The 20,060-nt window shown below is 45.2% G+C and overlaps 1 protein-coding gene across 1 annotated transcript in view; it reads left to right on the forward strand.

The window, feature by feature from the left end:
* The window catches only part of LOC141373645 (uncharacterized), an 89,544-nt gene that overhangs the window by 29,483 nt on the left and 40,001 nt on the right, over positions 1-20,060 (forward strand). The window contains exon 4 of the mRNA XM_073897952.1: positions 19,847-19,933. Within this exon, the coding sequence (XP_073754053.1) occupies positions 19,847-19,933 (87 nt within the window). The remainder of the gene's footprint in view (positions 1-19,846; positions 19,934-20,060) is intronic.

Below are 20,060 nucleotides of genomic sequence, written 5' to 3' on the forward strand. Positions count from 1 at the left end.
GCATATCAACCCACCTTGCCCTTAAAATCAGCCCAGAAGTGTGCAACTCAGAGTTCGAGGGCCAACACAAGTTGCTTGCCATACCCAACCTCAAGGGAGCAGAGAAGGCAACACTACAGAGTGACTGGAAACCCACAGGAGATGCCTGGCAAGCTCCACCAATAACCACCACCCATTCTCTGCCCACCAGCCCTCTCAGCACCCCCAGTGAAGCACTGAGGGGTCCCCTGGCTGGCAGAGCCCCTTCATGGCAAAGTCTTCTCATTCATTTCTTGCACATGGCACTTTCTGCTTCCCTAGGGTACCTCCATATCTGCCTGGCTAAGAAAGAACAGTTTTTATTCTTTCGTCTATGGCAGTTTATATGAATATAAATATATTGGCAAACATTCTCGGACCCCAGAGCTGAAAGATGATATGCAAAGAGAACTAAAGTTACAGGCTATATGATAAAAGAAAACAGTATTTGGGTTTCCCCAGATCTTGATATTAATGCTTATTTTTCTGCATGATATATGGTGGTGGGAAAACATGTTTTTCTAGTCTATTTCTTTTTTTTCCCCTTTTTCTTTGTAAAACTTTTACATTACTTTAATTTGAAATTAATTTAAGGAAGTAAAGGGACTTCCCAAGTAGCATTTTATAAATCTCTGTTAGTGGGTACGTGTGTGTGTTATTATGGAAACATGTTGAACATAGACAAAAGTAGAGAGAACAGTATTGTGGTTGTTTAAAAACATGTCTGCAAGTCATTTGCTATCCCTCTCATTTATCTATGTCCTTCTCCCCTGATACCCACGTGGACATTGGTGATTGCCTTGCCCCAAGAGTATGATGGAAATAATGCTGCGGGACTCTGAAGCCAGATGAGGGAAGGCAGTCCAGAGTCTGCCCAGGCTTCTCTCTTGGGATGTGCACCTCGGGACCCCTGACTACTGTAAAAAGAATCCCTTTTATTTAAAAAGAGATTTTATTTATTTACTTGAGAGAGACAGAGCACACAAGCTGTGGGAGGGCAGAAGGAGAGGAAGAAGCAAACTCCCCGCTGAGCAGGGAGCCCAACTTGGGGCTTGATCCCATGACCCTGGGATCATGACCTGAGCCAAAGGCAGATGCCCAACTGACTGAGCCATTCAGGAGCCCCTGTAAAAGGAATCCTAGGAGCTGTTGTAGGGTTGCGAAAAAATTAGTTTTCCCTGTACCCATTTTCGGTTCATTAGCTGGAGCCCTGTAAATTAGGCTGACAAAAGACAGATTAACAAAGAAGTTTATTAAAATGTGCAGTGCACGCACACACACGCACACACACACACACACACACACACACACGGGACAACTCAGGGATGAGTCACTCGAAGGCATGGTTGAACTTGGGCATCCTCGTAAAGACCAATAAATTTATAGAGACATGGCAAGACAAAGGAAAAGGATTTGGAGCTTCTAGGGGCAGCAAAGTGTGGGAAAGCAAATTTCTGGGGAAACTGATGGTAAATAAAGACTAGTTTTAGCAAAGTTTATGTAGATTCCTCTTGTGCTATCTTTGGACCAGTAAGAGTCGAGAGTTGTCTCTGGTGATTAATTTCTGTCCTTCCTGCTAGAGAGGGGAGGGTAAACACCTTTACAAATTTCTGTCCTGCTTGTAGGCAAATACGAGGAGTGCAAAGTACTTTTCTTATATCTGCTTTTTGTTCATTGCTTTCAGCTCAAAATAATTCTTATGCCGAAGTGGCATATTTTGGGGTGGCATATTTTGCTACACTTCACTGTCCTGGGAGAATCCTACACACAGAGAGACAGACAGACAGACAGAGACACACAGAGTAGGCAGAAGAGCCCAAGGAGCCCCAGATGCTGGAGTCTTCGCAGCCCAGGTACCAGGCATGAGCGTGAGTGAACCTTGAGCTGTTTCCAGCCTACCCACCTTCTGACAACTGTAACTGCATGAGAGACACAAAGCAAGCACAATTTTGGTTAAGCTCAGTCAACCTCTAGCACCTTGAAAGAGAATAATAAAATGAGTGTTGCTGTTCTAAGACTCTAAGTCTTGTGGTGACGTCTTACACAGCAATAGGTAACCATGACATGTGTAACAAACCCCATGTACAACATCACTCACCTTCCACAGTGATCAGCTCTTGGCCAATCTAGACTCCCACCCAGTTGCCCCACTTCAAAATATTTGGAAGCAAACCCCCTATGTCTCATCACATCCTTCCATCTATAAATATTCCAGCATTTATTTAAAAATATAAAGACTCTAAATATATTTTTAATCACAATACCATCATTTGTGTGTTGAAATGTGTCCTCCCAAAAGATGTGTTGAAATCCTAACCCTGGTGGCCGTGAACACAATCTTACTTGAAAATAAGGTTTCCTTGGATATAATCAAGTTAAGGTGAGGTCATCCTGCATTAGGGTGGGGCTGACCCACTGACAGATGTCCTTCTAAGAGGAGAGAGATTTGGACACAGAGACACACAGACACAAAGCCCCTATGATGGCAGACACAGAGACTGGAGTGAGGTGTGGACAAGCTAAGGAACAGCAAGGATTCCCGACAAGCACCAGAGGCTGGGAAAGAGGCAGAGAACAGATTCTCCCTCAGGCCTCCAGAAGGAACCGATCCTGGTGCCAACTTGATTTCTGACTTCCAGCCTCCAGAACTGTGAGAGACTAAATTTCTGTTGTTTTGAGACACCCAGTCTGTGGGAACTTGTTCGGGCAGCCCTAGGAAATGAGCACACCAGCCAAGAAACACTCTATTTTAAGTTGAGAATTAGGTATTTCTTTTCCCCTCACGCATTAGCTCTCATCCTTCCTGAGCTGGTTAGAGCTTCTCGGCATATGTGGATGTATTATTTTGTGCCTCATACAAATAGAAGACTATCAGTCATACTGGATCTGTTGTCCTTGTGTCACACAGCCCTCTGTAAGCAGCTGTGGCCTGGACCCAGTTGAGAGAACTCAGCATCCGTCACACGTTCTGGAACAGGAAGTTGTAGGGAAAGAGCCTATGAGCTTTGGCCCCGGACAGGCCAGGATTCCCTCTCCTGTGAGGCCACTTCAGCCAGTGCATGTGGCTTCTGGGGAGTTGGTTCTCCCATCTGAGCCTTGTTCCCCCAACTGTACAAGAAAATTAACCCTTTATATTCCAAGCTATTACCATGGGAATAAATGGAAAGGTTTATGAGAATGCTGGCCCGGTGCCTGGCACACTGAAGCCTTGTTTCTGCTTTTTTTTTTTTTTTTAAGATTTTATTTATGAGAGAGAGAGAGTGGGGCTCCATCCCAGGACCCTGACATCATGACCTGAGCTAAAGGCAGATGCTTAACCTACTGAGCCACCCAGGTGCCACGCCCCACCCCCACCCTTGTTTCTGCTTTGAATGACCAAAGTGGAAAGGAGAGCCCAGGTGGCTGAACCTTTTGGTTTCCTCAAAGTATTGCAATAGCTGCCTTGGCTGTGCTCAGAAAGCACGAGATGGTCCTGTCTTCTCCAGGCTCAGGAAGAAAATGAACTGGCCTGAGAAGCTGCCCCTCAAGCCATTGAGGGCCGAATACACGGGGCCTGATGTGGTGTTAGGAAGGGATTCCAAACAAAAGTCCTACAATTCTGCTGTAGGAAAGTCACTCCTTTTATCCTGAGCTTTGCACCTGCGTCTTACAAAACATAAGTGGTAACTCGGTCGCCCCGACCACCCTAGGGAGAATTAATTCATTAGAGTGCTCCCCTCTAAGACTGGAGGGCCCTGGATGGTATAAGAGCCCCAAGGGAGCATGAAGGAGGGGGTGAGTTCAGACAGGCACGTCCCCAAAGGCTTTCCTGTCCTGTGTGGTGCGCTGGGGGTTAGCTGAAGCACAAAGCTAATGGGATGGGCAGCGAGACCAGATTTGGGCAATGTCTGCACTCTGACCCTTCAAAGTGTAGTTCTACCTCTTGCCTCTTCGAGTTCCCCAGCCAGGGCACCTGTGCAAGGCATTCTGCCTCCTTGATCCCAGGTCCCTCACACATTAAGTGAGGGCATTGGGCTGGATGAACCAGAGACCCCTCTAGGCTGTAAGGTCCACACATCGCTAATTAGAGCTCTAGCCTCACTTTTGCAGCTAGGTGCTGGCCAGTCCATCACTTGTGTGCTTGGCTTCAAGGAAGAGAAAACTGAGCTAAAGGTGGTTTTAGCAATAAAGACCCTTGATGAATTCAGGGAACAAAAGGTCCACCGCCCAGGGCTGGACTGGCTGCTTGTTAGCATCCCCCAGGACATCACATCGCTCTTCTCCTCAGTGCCTGTCTGGCTTTTCAGTCCCGTGGAGCCGCAAGGGCCCAAAATAGCTTTGTTTCTGCCCTTGCTGTGCTTGATGTTTATATGGGAGCACGTCTCTCTCTTTCTCATAAGTGCCCCGGCCAACTCCCTTTACATCGCATTGGCCAGGACTGGGTCATGTGCCCCCCAAACCAGGGCCCAGCTCACCTGCCCAGATGCCCAGGTATATCTGGACCAAACCCGATATCTGTTGCTAGAAGAAGAGATGCCTGGTGAGGAGGCTCCAGCTCACTGGGCCAAGCTGGTCCTATCCACAGCTTCTCTGAGAGAGAATCATAGCGTTAATAACAGGATCATTCCTGTGGAAAAATAAAATTCACTTCAGATAATCTCCTTTTACAAAACCACTTGTGGGAAATTCCACTGGCAAAACGTGGGCCTTGCCTCTGTTTTACTCCCTCTTCAAACAAGGGCATTTCATTAGTGCGCCTGTTCAGAGAGAGCCCTGGGTTCGCTCAGGATAACAGTCTTCATCGTGCCTCGAAGGTGGATCTAGTGAGAGCTGGTGTCCTGAGCTCTGCCGCAGGTGAGCGAGATACAGAAGGCAGCAGAGGTGCCTCCGTCGAAACTTCGAGGGACTCAGCGTGCCAGCCGCCCTGACAAAAACATCTGCTGTGGCCCCTCCAACCCGGGCCTGGCCGCTGACAGAAAGCTTCTTCCTGTTTCCACCATATTCTCCCAAAGACCTCTGATGCTCTTGATTTCCCAGTCGAAACAATTTCCCCAGCACTGGCCTAGCGCTGACTCCAGAACCTAGGCAAATGATGTGAGAAGGAGAGTTGAGAAGGAAGAAGTGAAGGTGATGTGCTGCATGATGTCCTATTAGATAGAAGAGACGTAAATGGCCAACAGAAGCTGGAGGGATTAAAATGATCTATTAAAAAAGTGTAGGGTTCCTGCAAAGGGATCTGCGCAAGGCAGCCTGCTGTGTGGACCAGCACAGAAGCACACCAATCACCCCGGCCCTGGCATTTATTACTCATGTGATTTGGGGGGCCTCAATTTCCTCATCTGTAAAATGGAGCTAACAACACCTTTTACAGATTACAGATAATGTTAAAGGCTTAGACAGGTGCAATGCTATAATAACAAACATTTCTAGCTGGAGAGTCAGTGTACTGTAACAGAATGGGCACAGCTTTAGGGCCAGGGAGACACCTAAGTTACATCCTTTTCTGAGGCTGGCAGGTCCCTCAACAAACCTCTTTGAACATCTGCAGAATGGTCTGATGCTATCCCCCTTGAGAAAATTAGACAAAAATGGTCCTAAAGTATCCAGAGTGAATCTGGCACATGAATTCTTAATAAGTGGTACCTGTTGTGAATGAATGAATGAATGAATGAATGAATGAACAATTGTTGAGAGGAAGTGTACAAAGCCCTTGCCAAGTGCCCAGGGGCAGCAGGCTCTCAATAAATGGCCACTCCCTTCTCCTGGGTGAGGCCACAAAATTTAAGGTGGTGTCCCCATAAAAATAATCAACATAAATAATATTTTAAAGCAAATTTTTTTAAAAAATCCAAATTAATGTAAAAAATCTACAATGAGCAAAATATCAAAATGCTTAAATAAAGGTAGGATGGTTCACAGTGCTGGGTCATATTGGAGCCTGAGGCAAAAAGAAAAATCAGTACTTCTTCCGATCCTGTCTTTAGTTAAAAATGAAGGTTCCATTCCCTGTCCTGGTCTCCCCTCCCTCCTACCTCCTCTGGGGTTCTGATGGTTCCCTCCTGCATATTGGAAATAATTGTTGCACTTTTTAAAAAATGAGAATGCCCTGACCTACCCCCTGGCCAACCTGAACAGAATGTCAGGGGGTGGGGCCTGAGCATCTGTATTTTTTAAATTCCCCAGATGATTCTAGGGTACAGCTCAGGCTGGGAATCACTGTGAGCATCAGAGCCTGGTGGGTTCCCTGAAAAGCCAGCCATCCCTCCCCTGGGGGCCCTCTTAGCAGAGAGAGGAGGAAGCAAGTAATTATACTCCAATTTTTTTCTGCGCAGACCCTGGAAAGAGCCGAAATGCTAGGAATCTTTCTGGCAATCGGAGATTTACTGGTTCCTGGAGAGCCTCCTTGTAGAAACAGGCTGCCTGCCGGCTCATCCCCGGCTCCCCCAGCTGCCCACCTGGACAGTCCTGAGTCCTGCTTCTCCATGGCAGGTCATTAAGATTGCTGGCCTTCAGTGTCCCCTTCTCTCCCAGAGACAGTGTACATCCTTTTTTTTTTTTTTTAAGATTTTATTTATTTATTTGAGAGAGAGAATGAGAGATAGAGAGCACGAGAGGGAAGAGGGTCAGAGGGAGAAGCAGACTCCCTGCTGAGCAGGAAGCCCGATGTGGGACTCGATCCCAGGACTCCAGGATCACGACCTGAGCCGAAGGCAGTCGCTTAACCAACTGAGCCACCCAGGCGCCCAACAGTGTACATCCTTAGTAAGGTGTTCGTGAAAAACAAATGTCATGCAAATAGCATCCCTCTTGCCTGGTGTGGGCTAAGTCCCCCACAAAGGGTGGCTGCTATTATTCAATGCTAATTTTTATAACAGCGAGAGTGAACTTGGATATGTGCATTCCTTTAGCTAAGTCAACAACTTCTGCAAAAGCATTTGGTAAATGCTTTTGGGTAGAGTCACTGTGTTGACCTCTGGGAAGCTATGTTTATCTGGTCGTCCATACCTACTAATCATTCTGGTACTTCCAGCCGGCACCACTCTGGGCACGTGGGGCAACGGTGGGTAGGAAAGGACCAAGCCCCACCCCTTGCATTGCATGTGCAGAGAAGAAGTCAAAGAACAAACAAATGTATGATAGAGGGTTAAGGAGAGGTGTGTGCTTTGAGGAAAAGAAAGCAGAATAGGAAAGAGAGAGAGTGCACCTGGGGTATGTGATTTTTGCCAGGGGTTGGTGGAGGTGACACTTGACCCGAGTTGTGAATGAGTGAACCATGGCTTCATTTCAAGAATATTCCAGGCAAGGAACCATAATGCAGAGGCCCTGGGGTAGAAACATAGGGCTACGTGACTGCCGAGAAGTGAGGGGAGGTGGGGCTGAATATGGCAGGGAGTTGGGCTCTGGAGGTTTATTCTGAGTGCAGTGGGAAGCCTTGGAAGATTTTGAAGGAAGTGGAGGTAGGGCACATTTACTAGAGATAAAAAGGCCTAATAAAGCCTTATGAATTGCATGTGTGTAGTTGAGGTGGGGGAGGTTGCTATAGAGGTCCCTACTGAGAGTCCACAGGGCTCTGCCCCAGCCGCAGAAACCTTCTGCCCACTCTCCTCTCATCTTCCAGCCCCAGAAGGTACCTCACCTCTGAGAACACTTGCCTGAACCTTGTAGGGCCCGGGGTCGAGGGCGGGGCTCATCACTGCAGAGAACAGGGTTCCCGGAGCAGCTTGGCCATTCCTTTCCTGGCAATCAGGTGGACTGCTGGGAGCTTAGCTTTTCCGTTTTCTCTGTTACAAGAAAGACAAGAAGGCCAAAGGAGTTAGAAGCAGAATTTCGAAACCAGTGGATGATTGAAATGACCTCAGTGTTCAAGTTATTCACTTCTTCTGGGTGCCCAAGCTTCAGGTAAGGGATGCTCTTTCTCTTCTCCCTGTGTTTGGACAGCTATTGAACATCCTAACCCCCAGTGTGATGGTATCAGAAGATGGGGCCTTGGAGCAGTGATTAGGTCATGAAGGAGGATCCTCACGAATGGGATTAGTCACCTTCTAAAAAGAGACCCTGATATCTTTCTCCCTATCTTTCTACTACATGAGGATGAAGGAAAAGTCTGCAACCCAGAAGAGGACTCTCAGTGGCCAGCCATGCTGGGAGCTGATCTCAGACTTCCAGCTTCCAGAACCATGAGGAAGAAATCTCTGTTGTTCGTAAGCTACCCACTCTGCGGTACTTTGTTATAGCAGCTCAGAAGGGCTAAGATATGGGTTCAGCTTCCACTCCATGCCACACTGTCCCTGGGGCAGGGGGTACACGGAACTAGACTGGCAGAGGTCCCTGCCTCTGGGGTGCTTCTTGGCCAGGCGGAGACTTCTCCCCAAGCTGAGCACCTTCCCCTTCCTTCCCAAGGAAAAGTTCTGTTGTCTCTCCAGAGAGCTCAGAGATGCTCCGCCACCAAAGGTTTCAGCTGCAGCCATTTCCTACGTCTTTACAAAGTCAGTTCAAAAGCCTCAGGGTAACAGTAAAGTCACTCTCCAGCATTAATTCCACACATCCGCATCATGTGTCTGCTTTGTGCCGGGGACTGGCATGGGCAGAAAGCTTATTGCTCTTCCTTTGATTTTCTAAAATTTGATCATTTGATCTGTATTGAATTTGTAGTTTGCTTGGGTTTTCCGGCTGTGTAAGAGCCACAACATAAGTCGTTCGTTCCAATGTCTCTATTTGTGCCTATTTAAATAAGGTTATAATCAGGACGCCTGGGTGGCTCAGTTGGTGAAGCATCCAACTCCTGATTTTGGCTCAGGTCGTGATCTCAGGGTCCTGGGATCAAGCCCTGCTTTGGGCTCTGCGCTGGGTGTGGAGCCTGCTTAAGGTTCTCTCTCCCTCTCCCTCTGCCACTCCCTCTCTAATAATAATAGTTATAATATTATAATTAAAGTATCTTAGGCCAAGGGGATTCCGTACCTTACTCTAGTCCAACAATGACTAAAGTGGAAGGAAGGGTTTGGGGGGTACTGCAGACTGAAAAGGGAGCTGGGCCAGGTTCCCCCCACCCCGGGAGCACTTTTCATTGCCCTTTGAGCAGACCTTGTGGTGAGCCCCTGTCTCCGCAAAAGTGTAGACAGCTCCGATCTTGTGTGATGCAGAGTAACTCGGACATTCTGCTCTAGTTCCCACTTTCCTTTCTCTCACTGAAGGGGCTGTTCCCAAGGGTCTTAAGTGCACCAGTGCAGGGACCAAGCCCCTTACACCTTTGTCCCCAGAGCTCTTAACCTCGGGTTTTGCACACAGTTATTATTTAATGTGCACATGTAAACCAAACTTCACGCATTTTTGTTTGTTTGTTCTTACCAGCCATAAGGGAACTCAGCCTTCAAGGGTGCTGCTGGAAAAGCAACCATTTGCTCTTTGAAATGACACCATCTTCACTTTTTTGTATCAGTAGGTGTATTTTCCCCTCATTCTTCCAATTTGGTCTATTTGGTCTCAGATCCTATGGGGAAATCAATCGGAGGTTGCTTTTTATAATCTCTCTCATTCTGGTTGATTTAGCTATTATTGGACCATCTTTATTTCTTCCTAAAGTATTCAGATTTAATTGCATGTTTTTCTTCTGCCTTTGGTTCAAGTGTGCTAATTATGCAGTATTTAGCCTGTCTCAAGTTTAATATTAGACTTTGCATTGTCCCTGCATTTGCTAAATTGCAGAGAATTTGTATTTTAGGGCTCTTTCCATTCATGGTGCTATTACTTGAGGAAAGTAATATATATGTGATATGTATATCATATATATCAAATATATATCATATGTATATATAAGAGTAGGCTTAATATTTCCAGTTTCAGGTGTAGAATTCTACTTACTGAATCAAAGTTTGTTAATTCTGTTGTCAGCCAGCTTATGAGCATTGCTTTAGTAAAGTCAACCTAGTACTACAGCTTTTTCTTAGAATGAATGGTGGAAAAACCAGGGGAATTGAGATACTGAAATGTCTCATTGTTGGCTTTTGGTCACTTCGGTGTGGCTCCTGTTTTAGAATCTTGCTTTGAAGGGGAGCCTGGGTGGCTCAGTTGGTTAAGCATCCAACTCCTGATTTCAGCTCAGGTCATGATGTCATGGTCGTGAGATCGAGCCCCGTGTCGGGCTCTGAGCTCAGTGGGAGTCTGCTTGTCCCTCTGCCCCTCCCCCTGCTCAAGCATGCTCTCTCTCTCAAATAAATAAATAAAATCTTTTTTAAAAAGAGGGAGAAAACTCCTCTCAAATGTCTAACTAAGGTTGCAAAAAGAAGAAAAAAGAATGAGAGAGAAGGAACATTGGATGACAATGCTTGAGAATTTCTACAAATGATGAGAAAACTAGCTTCCTCGGTCTCAGGAAGCCCAACTAATGTCAAGTAGGATATTTAAAAAGACATTTTGGGGCGCCTGGGTAGCTCAGTCAGTTGAATGTCCTACTCGATTTCGGTTCAGGTCATGATCTTGGGGCTCCATGCTCAGTGGGGAGTCTGCTTGAGATTCTCTCTCTCTCCTTCTCTCTTTTTCCTCCCCACCCCACACGTGTACTTTCTCTCTCTAAAATAAATAAACCTTAAAAAAAAAAGACATCTGTAACTAGTCATAACAGAGAAATGCCAAAGATAAAAGACCTTAAAATCACTGGGGTACCTGGCTGACTTAGTTGGTGGGGCATGTGACTCTTGATCTCAGGGTCATGATTTTGAGCCCCATGTCAGGAGTAGAGCTTACTTTAAAAAAAAGAAATTAAAAAGATCTTAAAATCATCCAGAGAAAGAGATAAAAAGAAAACAGATTATACACAAAGGAATTAGACTTCTGGCTGACTTCTCAGATTGTAATGAAGCAAGGAGGTGGGGGAATGTTATCTTCAAAGTCTTAAAACTGTTGACCTAGAAATGACAAGAATGAGGAAGAGGGTGGCGATTAAGGCTACTGAAATGAAGTAGCAATGGGAATGAACAAATGGGATTTTTTTCAAGGAACTTGGTGGTGTCATCAAGTGGTCTTACAGGTTAAAGAGTAGGTAACCTTTAACCAGAGTTTCAGGGTTTTCATGTTGACTGCCTGAACCATAGCGTTGTCAATGTCAGAAACCGAAAGTCAGGAAGGACAGATTTTGGAAGAGATGTGGATGAATTTAGGAATTCTGTTGTTGTCATTACTACTGTTGTTCCTGAGTATAGATGTGAAACAAGACCTGGGTAATGTAGATGAGTGCTCATCTTAATATCTACAGTTTCCTGGAGACTGGTATTTTGTAGTATTTTTAAAAAATAAAGTAACACGGATTCATGGAAGAAAATGAAGAAATTACCAAAATGCACCAAGGGAACATTCAAGCATTCATAACTAAAGGGTTAACTCCCCTTTGGGATTTTGAATGCCTCCATATTTTAGTAGCAGTAGAACACCCTGGCAGGCATTTAAAGTATAGAGCAAGTGTAGGTGCTGATTAATTCTTGATGGTTGACTGAGCATTTGTTTCATCTTTGGTTGAGATGTGTTGCACTTCGAGCAGAAGGGGGAACATGCATGAAACGATGTTCTCAGCACTCTTCCTGCATGCTATATGCCTAATGCAGTGAACTGGGATTCACAAGGCAAATGTCAGCGGTGAATGTATTAACCTCGTTTCCTTGGGAACCACTGAGTGGAGGGGAGAATGCTGGTCACATCTAGCAGCCTGCTATGTGTAAAGCAATTAGTTCCAGAATTTGTCAGATGACAGTTCTATTTTTGAGCACTTTCTTATCAATTAGGAGAAAAATATCTGACAGGTGGGATTTCTCAGCAGTTTGGGTGGCGAGTTGGTTTACAAGCAACAGGAAGGCAAGTTTAAACTACCTCCTACCAAGATCATTATATTTTGTTCCTCTCAGTGGAGGGTCTTGATGGATCGGCTCAGGGTTAAGATACAAGCGAGGAGTGAGCAGGCTGACGTTCAGCTCATGCTCCTCGGAATAAGCACAGATTGTGGTGGACATCCTGCTTCACCCTCAAAGTCGGCACACAAAGCTCTGAATTATTTTGCTCTGGTAAGTAACAGCGGTGCGGCGAATGAAGTATTTCTTTTCTGTTAATCATATGGGTTTGGAAAAGAAAGTTTTGAGCAAGAATAATAAAAATAATCAGACCAATGCAGCCATTTATGGAGTGCTATGTGCCGTGCTCAACCTGTACGTCCATCATGTCGGCCAGACACCCCAATGAGCCCTGTGTGGAGGGTCAGAAGACGGCGGATTGGCCTGTAGTACGAGCACGATGAAAGGAACCAATGAAAGCTGCAAGGAACTCACAATTTAGAAGTCCCATTTCTGTATGTATTGTTATATTTTACTTTCTCTCTATTTATATTATGATGTTTTGTGATCTTCAAAGATCTTGGCTGGAGACAGCCGCCTCTCCCTACGCTAGCCAACGCTTAGAGACAGCCAAAGACCAGGCAGGGGCGTGCCCTTGCTATGCAAGCTAACCAATCCGGAGCCAGACCTCCTTTGTCTGCCCACCCCCCCCCAGCCTAGCAGGCAAGATACCACTCTGCCTTAACCATCCCAGGGCCTGGTGCCAGGCAACTAGAGACCACCCCGAGAGCCCAGAGTCTGCCAAAATTATTCAAACTAATCATTCTAGGATGTTCGCCCCGTCCTGTTTGTCCTTCTTGTAGAAACCCCAATAAAGACTGTGTCCCAAACCTTCACTCCTGTCTTCTGCCTCCTGACGCCCCTGGTGTCTTTCCCGTGTGACCTGATTGGCGTGCCTTCTGTCTCTAGGACCTGTGAGTGAAGTAAACTTTTGTTTTCCTGAGACTCTCTTTGTCTCCTCTTGTGGCCACACCTGACAGACATCTCATAAAAGAATACACAACACTGTGGGTAATAGCCATTTTCCACAAACTTACCAGTGCTTATGCCCATTTTAAGTTAAAAAAAAAAAAACTGAGTTGGAAAGAGCTTAAGCCCTCATAGTTTGTTAAGGGAAGAGTAGAATTTGAGCCTGGGTTTGTCTGTCTGCAAGCCCCACTCAAACCGTGCTCTCTCGCTACTCAAATCACAGGCTCCAACCAGCCGCACGGGCTTCACCTGGGAGCTTGGTAGCAGCGTACAATCTCGGGCCCCACCCCAGACCTAGTGAATTCGATTCTGCCTTGTAACCAGACCCCAGGTGGTCCCAAGGGAAGCTGGAGAGGCTCTGTTCTCCACCCACTCGACCAAGCACCATTGAGTGGGGAAATAACCACAGGGCATTATGGGAGTAACATCAACGAAGCCAGACAGAGAGGGTCTGGGATTCTAGAGAAGGAAGCTGGTGTTGAGGGCTGCGATGGCCAGAGAAATCTACCCAAAGGAGGTAGAACCTATAGGGAGTAGTTAGGATTCAAATCCATTAGCATTTAAAAAAATTTTACCAAACCATTCTTCTCACCTAACCACCCCATTATTTCCATACACAGAAGCCACTGAGGTCTCCATAAACTGCCCCAGGTGCCATATTTTCCTGGAGCGCAACATTTTTTCTATGATGTGGTGAGTGCCTGCATAGGGAAGTGAAGACAGCCTAGGTGACAGGAGGGAGACTGTCTCCTGTCCCTGCTGGTACAGGGACATCTGCGCAGCAGTCTCAAATCCTGCTTGGAAGTAGGTGTGCTAAGGAGTCATTCACTTCACCATTCCTGTGTCCCTCTCAACGCCATCTTGTAGCCCACATTAGAAAAAGCCGGCCTCCAAGAAGCACTTTCTATATTTAAACTTAAAGATGGAGTAAACATTTCTTGAAATGCTTATTTCAAGAAAACGTGCACGTTTTTAGGCACAGGCAATGATTTAAGTTTATCTGCTAACACAGGACTTTTTTTAAAGCACGTGACTCTTTTTCTGCACACATGGGAGAGTCCTGACCCACGTTTGTTCATATGCCTATTTACAAGAGAGATAGAAGAGCCACTACCAATGCCAGCTAACTGTTAAAAGGCCAATCCTAAGACCTTGGTCCGTTTCCACGGCACCTGCAGTCCATCAGCCTATGGGGGCCTCATGAGACCCTCACCATGCCCAACCCCAAGCAACCAACTTACACAGCCTCCTCGACGATGACCCGATTCAAAATATCCAGGCCCTTCTATCAGCCTGCAGCCCTGCTTTATTTTTCTTCATAGCACTTACCACCACCAGACTTGGTTTTCATAGTTTTTGTTATTTGTCTGTTTATAGTCCATCTCCCTGCCACTTAAATGCAGGGATTTTGATGTTTTATTCACCACTGAATCCCCAGCATCTAAAATAGTGTCTAACACAATAACCACTGGTTGAATAAATAAACTTGTGTGTAAACAGAAACCTAAATGAACATGCTAGTTAATCACCAAACGCGTGAGTGATTTTTAGAGATTGGAGCATCAAAAATTTCACACAGCATAGGGAAGAATGTGGTGATGGCAGGGACACCTCCCTGGCCTGGGGATTGGCATGGGCCTTATTAAATGTGCCCCTACAAGAAAAAAACAATGTAGGCAGGAAGAGAAAGAAAAAATAGGCAGAAGCATCTGAGTAAATGGTCCGACAGGTGTATTCCAAAGCCTGGAAGAACACGCTGTCTCTTTTTGGCCACATTTTGGCACTGGCTAGAAGAGTGCCCAGGCCTGCTCTCTGTGCACCTAAAGAGAACCTCCTGGTGCCACTGCTGAAATGTTGTTGGTTAAAAACAACAAGAAGCTCCCAAATACTTGATGTTGCTCACAGTCATCATGGTAAGTGGTCCCAGAGTATGCTCCATGTGCAATGGATTCAATGAGCTCATTCCTTCTATGAGGGAGGGGAAGGAAAAGGGAGCCAAGGAAGCATGCTGAGGCCCAGTGACACAGCTTTGGCAGGTGGCCTCGCTTCTGATCAGGACAGAGTGGAAATGCTATGGGGCCTCAACATGGCTCTACGAGAAGTCAGGGAATGTCTCCCAAAGAACATTCCATGGCAGAGTCTTGGGACATGGGGTGCAGATATCAAGTGCTCCAGGGTCAAACATGATTTAGAAAGCCTCAGTTAACCAAGTTAGAAGGTTTTCTTCTGTACAGAACTCCTCAGGTCTTTAATATGCTAATTCAGATTATGATTCACTTCATGATTGTGATCTAGAGAGAAATGGGCAGCAAAACAGAGACTGGGGGATAAAATCAACAGGCATTGGTGATGAATTAGAAGGGAATATGGTTTCCAGCCTGCCCCCAAGGTCCTCTGGCTCATGCAGTGGGCCATGTGCCAAGACTGGGAGGCAAAGGCCCTTGTTTAGAAGGGAAGAACATGGCTTTGGTTTAGGCATGTTGAGTAAGGGAAGCCTTTGAAAGAGCCAAGCAGAGATGACAATTGGAAGTGGAGATTTTGTTGACATTTTAGGCTGGATGATTCTTAATTTAAAAAGTAATTAATTAACTAGTCAATTAATTAAAAGCAGTGGAGATTTTGAACTCCAGGGAGAGTACTCTTCTGCAGAGTTGGGATGAATGAGGGGTCTCGAGCTGCCCTGAGGGCCTCCGGGGAACCCAGTGCTGTGAGCCATCTCTGGAGGGGCCATTTAGGGGCCGTAGAGCTGCCATCTCCCCTCACCTCAACCTATCTAACTCTCTTGATCCTTCAGATAAATTACAAACTGAGCTTCAGAATTCAACATGGGATCAACATATGTACATTGAACTATTTTTAAATGAAGGATGGCAAATAAATGTCATTCCAAATGCCAACTCTAGTAATCAACAGTAGCTGCTGGTGAGTGGTGGACATCTCAGAGACCATGCCCAGGGCCATGGCTGAATAATGACATCTGCCCAGATCTCGGAAGGGCAGGGTAGAAAGAGTCCGTGCCACAAATGTGCCATCCTAGGCCTAAGCCTTGTAGGAGGTCTTCAGCCAAGCAATAGGGCACATTCCTGGTCATTTTCCATGATGAAAACGAGCAAAATCAACTGCCTGCATTTGGGAGCTTTTTGTTGCTTTTAAGGAGCAATTTTTCTGCAGTGGCTCTGGGTTCCCCCTGAGCTCAGAGAGTGGCAGGGAGATTGTCAAAACAAAGATGCATTGACTTAGAAATGTATACTTATCTAAACAGAACTTGAGTTACTTCAGTTCTGTCATTTTTGTGAGCCCAACTGAAGTTTTTGTGTTTAAAATTTAGAACAGTATAATAGCACACAAACTGCAATGTATAACATTTTGGTTTGATAAGTACAGATTTCAGTCATGAAATATATTGAATTTGAATAGCTTTACAATGGAAATTTCTTTTTAATTGTTAATTGCTTTAAAACTAGAGGGTGAATCAAGAAAACCGTGATTATCACTAAATATAATTGCGTGGTATAGAGGAGGATTGCTAAAACTATTCATTTGGTCATGAAACACACTAGGAACACCTTTCTGTAGAGATCACTGGGTATCCTCAAAAAAGAAAAAGAAGCAATTTTGCTTAAGTGGGAATGATTCAATAGTGAAGGAAACTGGACATTTCAAGAGACAGAAAAGAGAATTGCTGGGCGTGGTACTCTTATAGGGAAGGGTTGGCCTCAGGACCAAGAACAGGTCAGCCCTGGTCATGGGAGGATAGTCTGTGCACAGAGGAGAGTCAGCAGTGTGGGGTTGAGTGGTGGCCTGGGGAGGTTCTGTTCCCCTTACTTCCGCTGACAGGTAGCAGGAAGCAGGAAGTGAGGTCATAGGAAGTGACGGGATTCGGAGAGGAAACGGATTCTAGGAGAGAGGGAGGCTGAGTGGATCAGGGGAATGGGGCATGTCCACCAACCTTCCCCAGACTTTATGTATTGACTTTGAAATGTATACTCCCCACAGATGTTAAAGCACTATGTGTACACCTGAAACTAATATGATATTGTAAGTCAATTATACCTCAAAAAAATTGTTTTTAATGTGTACTCCTCATGGTGCACAAGAACCGTCACTCATCCCTCCTTGGCAAACAAAGAAGCCTGTCTCCTGCCCCAGGACCTAGCACGCCTCACAGCTGTGCCAGAGCCCAGCTTCTCCGACTGCCACACAATATGTCCTGGTATTTATGGGAATGGGCTTGGGATGAGGTCTCACCCAGTCCAGCCATTTATCAGTGGGATCATTTAGAGCATGTCCCTCAGTCTTTCTAAGCATGTGACATTGGACGCTTGGCTCACCCTCTCAGCTTTAGCTACTTCCTCTGCAAAACGAGTTAACTAATAGTCCCAACCTCAGCTGGGTGCATTGCAGTGATTAATGTGAAATAATATATGTAAGGAGCTTAATTGGTCACCTGCTACATAGTGATCAACAAATGGTAGTATTTTTTTAATTGTAAAGTATTTCCATTTTTAATTGTGCTAACATCACATAACTTGAACTTTACCATCCTACCCATTTTTTTTTTTTTTTTTGCATTTCAACAGTGTTAACTACATTCACGTTTTGTGCAGCAGGTTTCCAGAACTCTTTCATCTTGCAAAACTGAAATTCCACACCCATCAAACAACTTTCCATTTCCCTTTCCTCCCCACCCTCTGGCAACCACCGTTCTGCTTTCTTTCTTTGAGTTTGATTATTTTAGATACTTCATATAAGTGGGATCATACAGTATTTGTCTTATTGTGACTGGCTTACTTCAGTTAGCATGATGTCCTCAAGGTTCATCCATGTTGTAGCACATGAGAGGATTTCCTCATCTTTTAAGGCTAAATAATATTCCATATATACCACATTTTGTTTATCCATTCATTCATCGATGGACATTTGGGTTGTTTTTATCTCTTGATTATTGTGAATAATGCTGCAGTGAACATGAGTGTGCAAATATCTCTTTGAAATATTACTTTCAAGTCTTTTGGATATATATCCAGATACAGGATTGCTGGGTCACATGGTAATTCTATTTTTAACTTTTTGATGAACCTCCATCCTGATTCCCTTTGCAAGCACCCCATTTACCAATAGTGCACAGGGTCCCGATTTTTCTACATTCTCATCAACGCTTGTTATTCTCTGTTTTATTTGGTTTTGGTTTTGGTTTTTGATAATAGCCATCCTAATGAGCATAAGGTGATATCTCATTATAGTTTTGATTCTCATTTTCCTGGAGATTAGTGATGTTATGCATTTTTTCATAAGCTTGTTGGCTGCTTATATATTTCTTTGGAGAAATGTCTATTCAAATCCTTTGCTCATTTTTTAATCTGGTTATTTTTGTTGTTGTGTTGAGTTGTGGGAGTTCTTCATATATTCTGGGTATTAAAACCTTGTCGGATAAATGATTTGCAAATATTCTCTCCCGTTCTATTTATTGCCTTGTCACTCTGTTGATTGTAGCCTTTGCTGTGCTGAGATTTTGAAGTTTGATGTAGTCCTATTTGTCTATTTTGGGTTTTGTTGCCTGTGCCGTTGGTGTCAAATCCAAGAAATCATTACCCAAACCAATGTCATCAACATTTCCCCCATGTTTTCTTTTAGGACTTTTATGGTTTCAGGTCTTATGTTTAGGCCTTTAGGGTGTAGTTATTGTTTATATTATTATTATTACTTCTACTCATGCTATCCACAGATGTTCCTGCCATCGATGTAGAAAATTAAGAGCTCACTATCATGCATTTCAATCTAATAAATACTGATTGTGCTTACTCGCATATAAACCTCTCTACTAACTCCAGTAGCAGGAATATAGAAGTAAAAAGACGTGGCCCCTCCTCTCAAATAATGTCTAGTCCAGAAGATAAAATATTCCCAATGCCACCTCATGGCTCACTCGCAGGCTCTGCTCTTGCTGGGGTACAATCATTAATTGTATTTTCAGTTGTGACTACTGCTTAGCTTGTTTCCAGCTGGGCTTCCCCCACAGTCAGTTCACGTGAGACTCAGAGGTGCCTTATTACCACTATAACTCTAGCAATTAAGAGGGCCTTTCCATCAGGCACTTGAGCAAAATGAAAGGACTCTGAAGAAGACACACAAATGACAAATGTTACTAATGCTGGATGAAGGCTCACCTTTCAGGAACAGTTAATAATGGCAGAGAAGGGCCATCACTTTCCACTCAGTGCGGGCAGCCCTTATTTCCATTAAGTCATCGGCGAGAGAGAACACTTTCTGTTTAGCTCCGGAGTCCCACTGCTGCAGAACCAGCTCCAGGCTCTTCCCTCTGGTGATTTCTGCGGAGACCACAGAGACCACAGTAATTTAACTAGTTGGTTTCTGCAGGTGGAAATCCAGCCCAATTTTCCCTCCTTGCTGGAATCTCAATTTTAGGCTCTCCCTCTTCCCCATCCCCTGAATGGACCTGGGCTTTTCTGTACAGGACAAACATGTTTCTTACCTCGACTAGAAAAAGGCAATGCAGACTTCTGTGAATCTACACCCAGGAAGGAGGCAGCCTTCTGGTCTGGATTAACTCAATAGGTAAAGACTTCAGGAAGCAGGGCCCAGAGAGCGTCAGAGCCAAGATGGAGCCCCTCAGAGCCCACCTGGGAGGGCTTCACAGGTGCACTAATGTTCCTTAAAGAGAAGGCCTGAGGAGGGTTCTAGCTGTGGGGAAGCTCGGAGGCCACTTTCTCCAGGAACAATTCCTAAATGTCTGAGGGCTCCTGGTGGCCTCACAGGATGCTGCCTGGTGCAGGTACAGAGCTGGTGCTTTAACCGCCTGTTAAGTAGTTGGCCTCTGGCAGGAGATGGTAACCTCCCTGAACACAGGGTGTGTATTTCTCTCATTGTCCTAGCACAGGGTCCACTACATCGAAGACCCTCAGGATAAGCAGTCCATCAAACGCCATCCTTCTACTTTATTTCTCTTCTTATCCTTAGTTATCTATTTATTGTCTCCTTTCCCCTAGACTGCAAGCTTGAGGAAGACAGGATCTGCTTTGTTCACTGCTGAGTCCCCAGTACCTAGAGAGTGCCTTGTAGCCAGATGTTCTTATGTGAGTGAATGGGTGAAGGGATAGATGTGAGACCCCGAAACTTTCAGAACCAGCTTGCCTTCAGTGTGGTGGGGGCACAGGCATCTCTTTTGACTTTCACTCAGAAGTTAGCCTAACTCCACCTGCC

This window comes from Callorhinus ursinus, unplaced genomic scaffold (genome assembly GCF_003265705.2).
Source record: "Callorhinus ursinus isolate GAN/ISIS: 27379988/994484 unplaced genomic scaffold, GSC_fseal_2.0 scaffold10, whole genome shotgun sequence".
Taxonomy (NCBI): domain Eukaryota; kingdom Metazoa; phylum Chordata; class Mammalia; order Carnivora; family Otariidae; genus Callorhinus; species Callorhinus ursinus.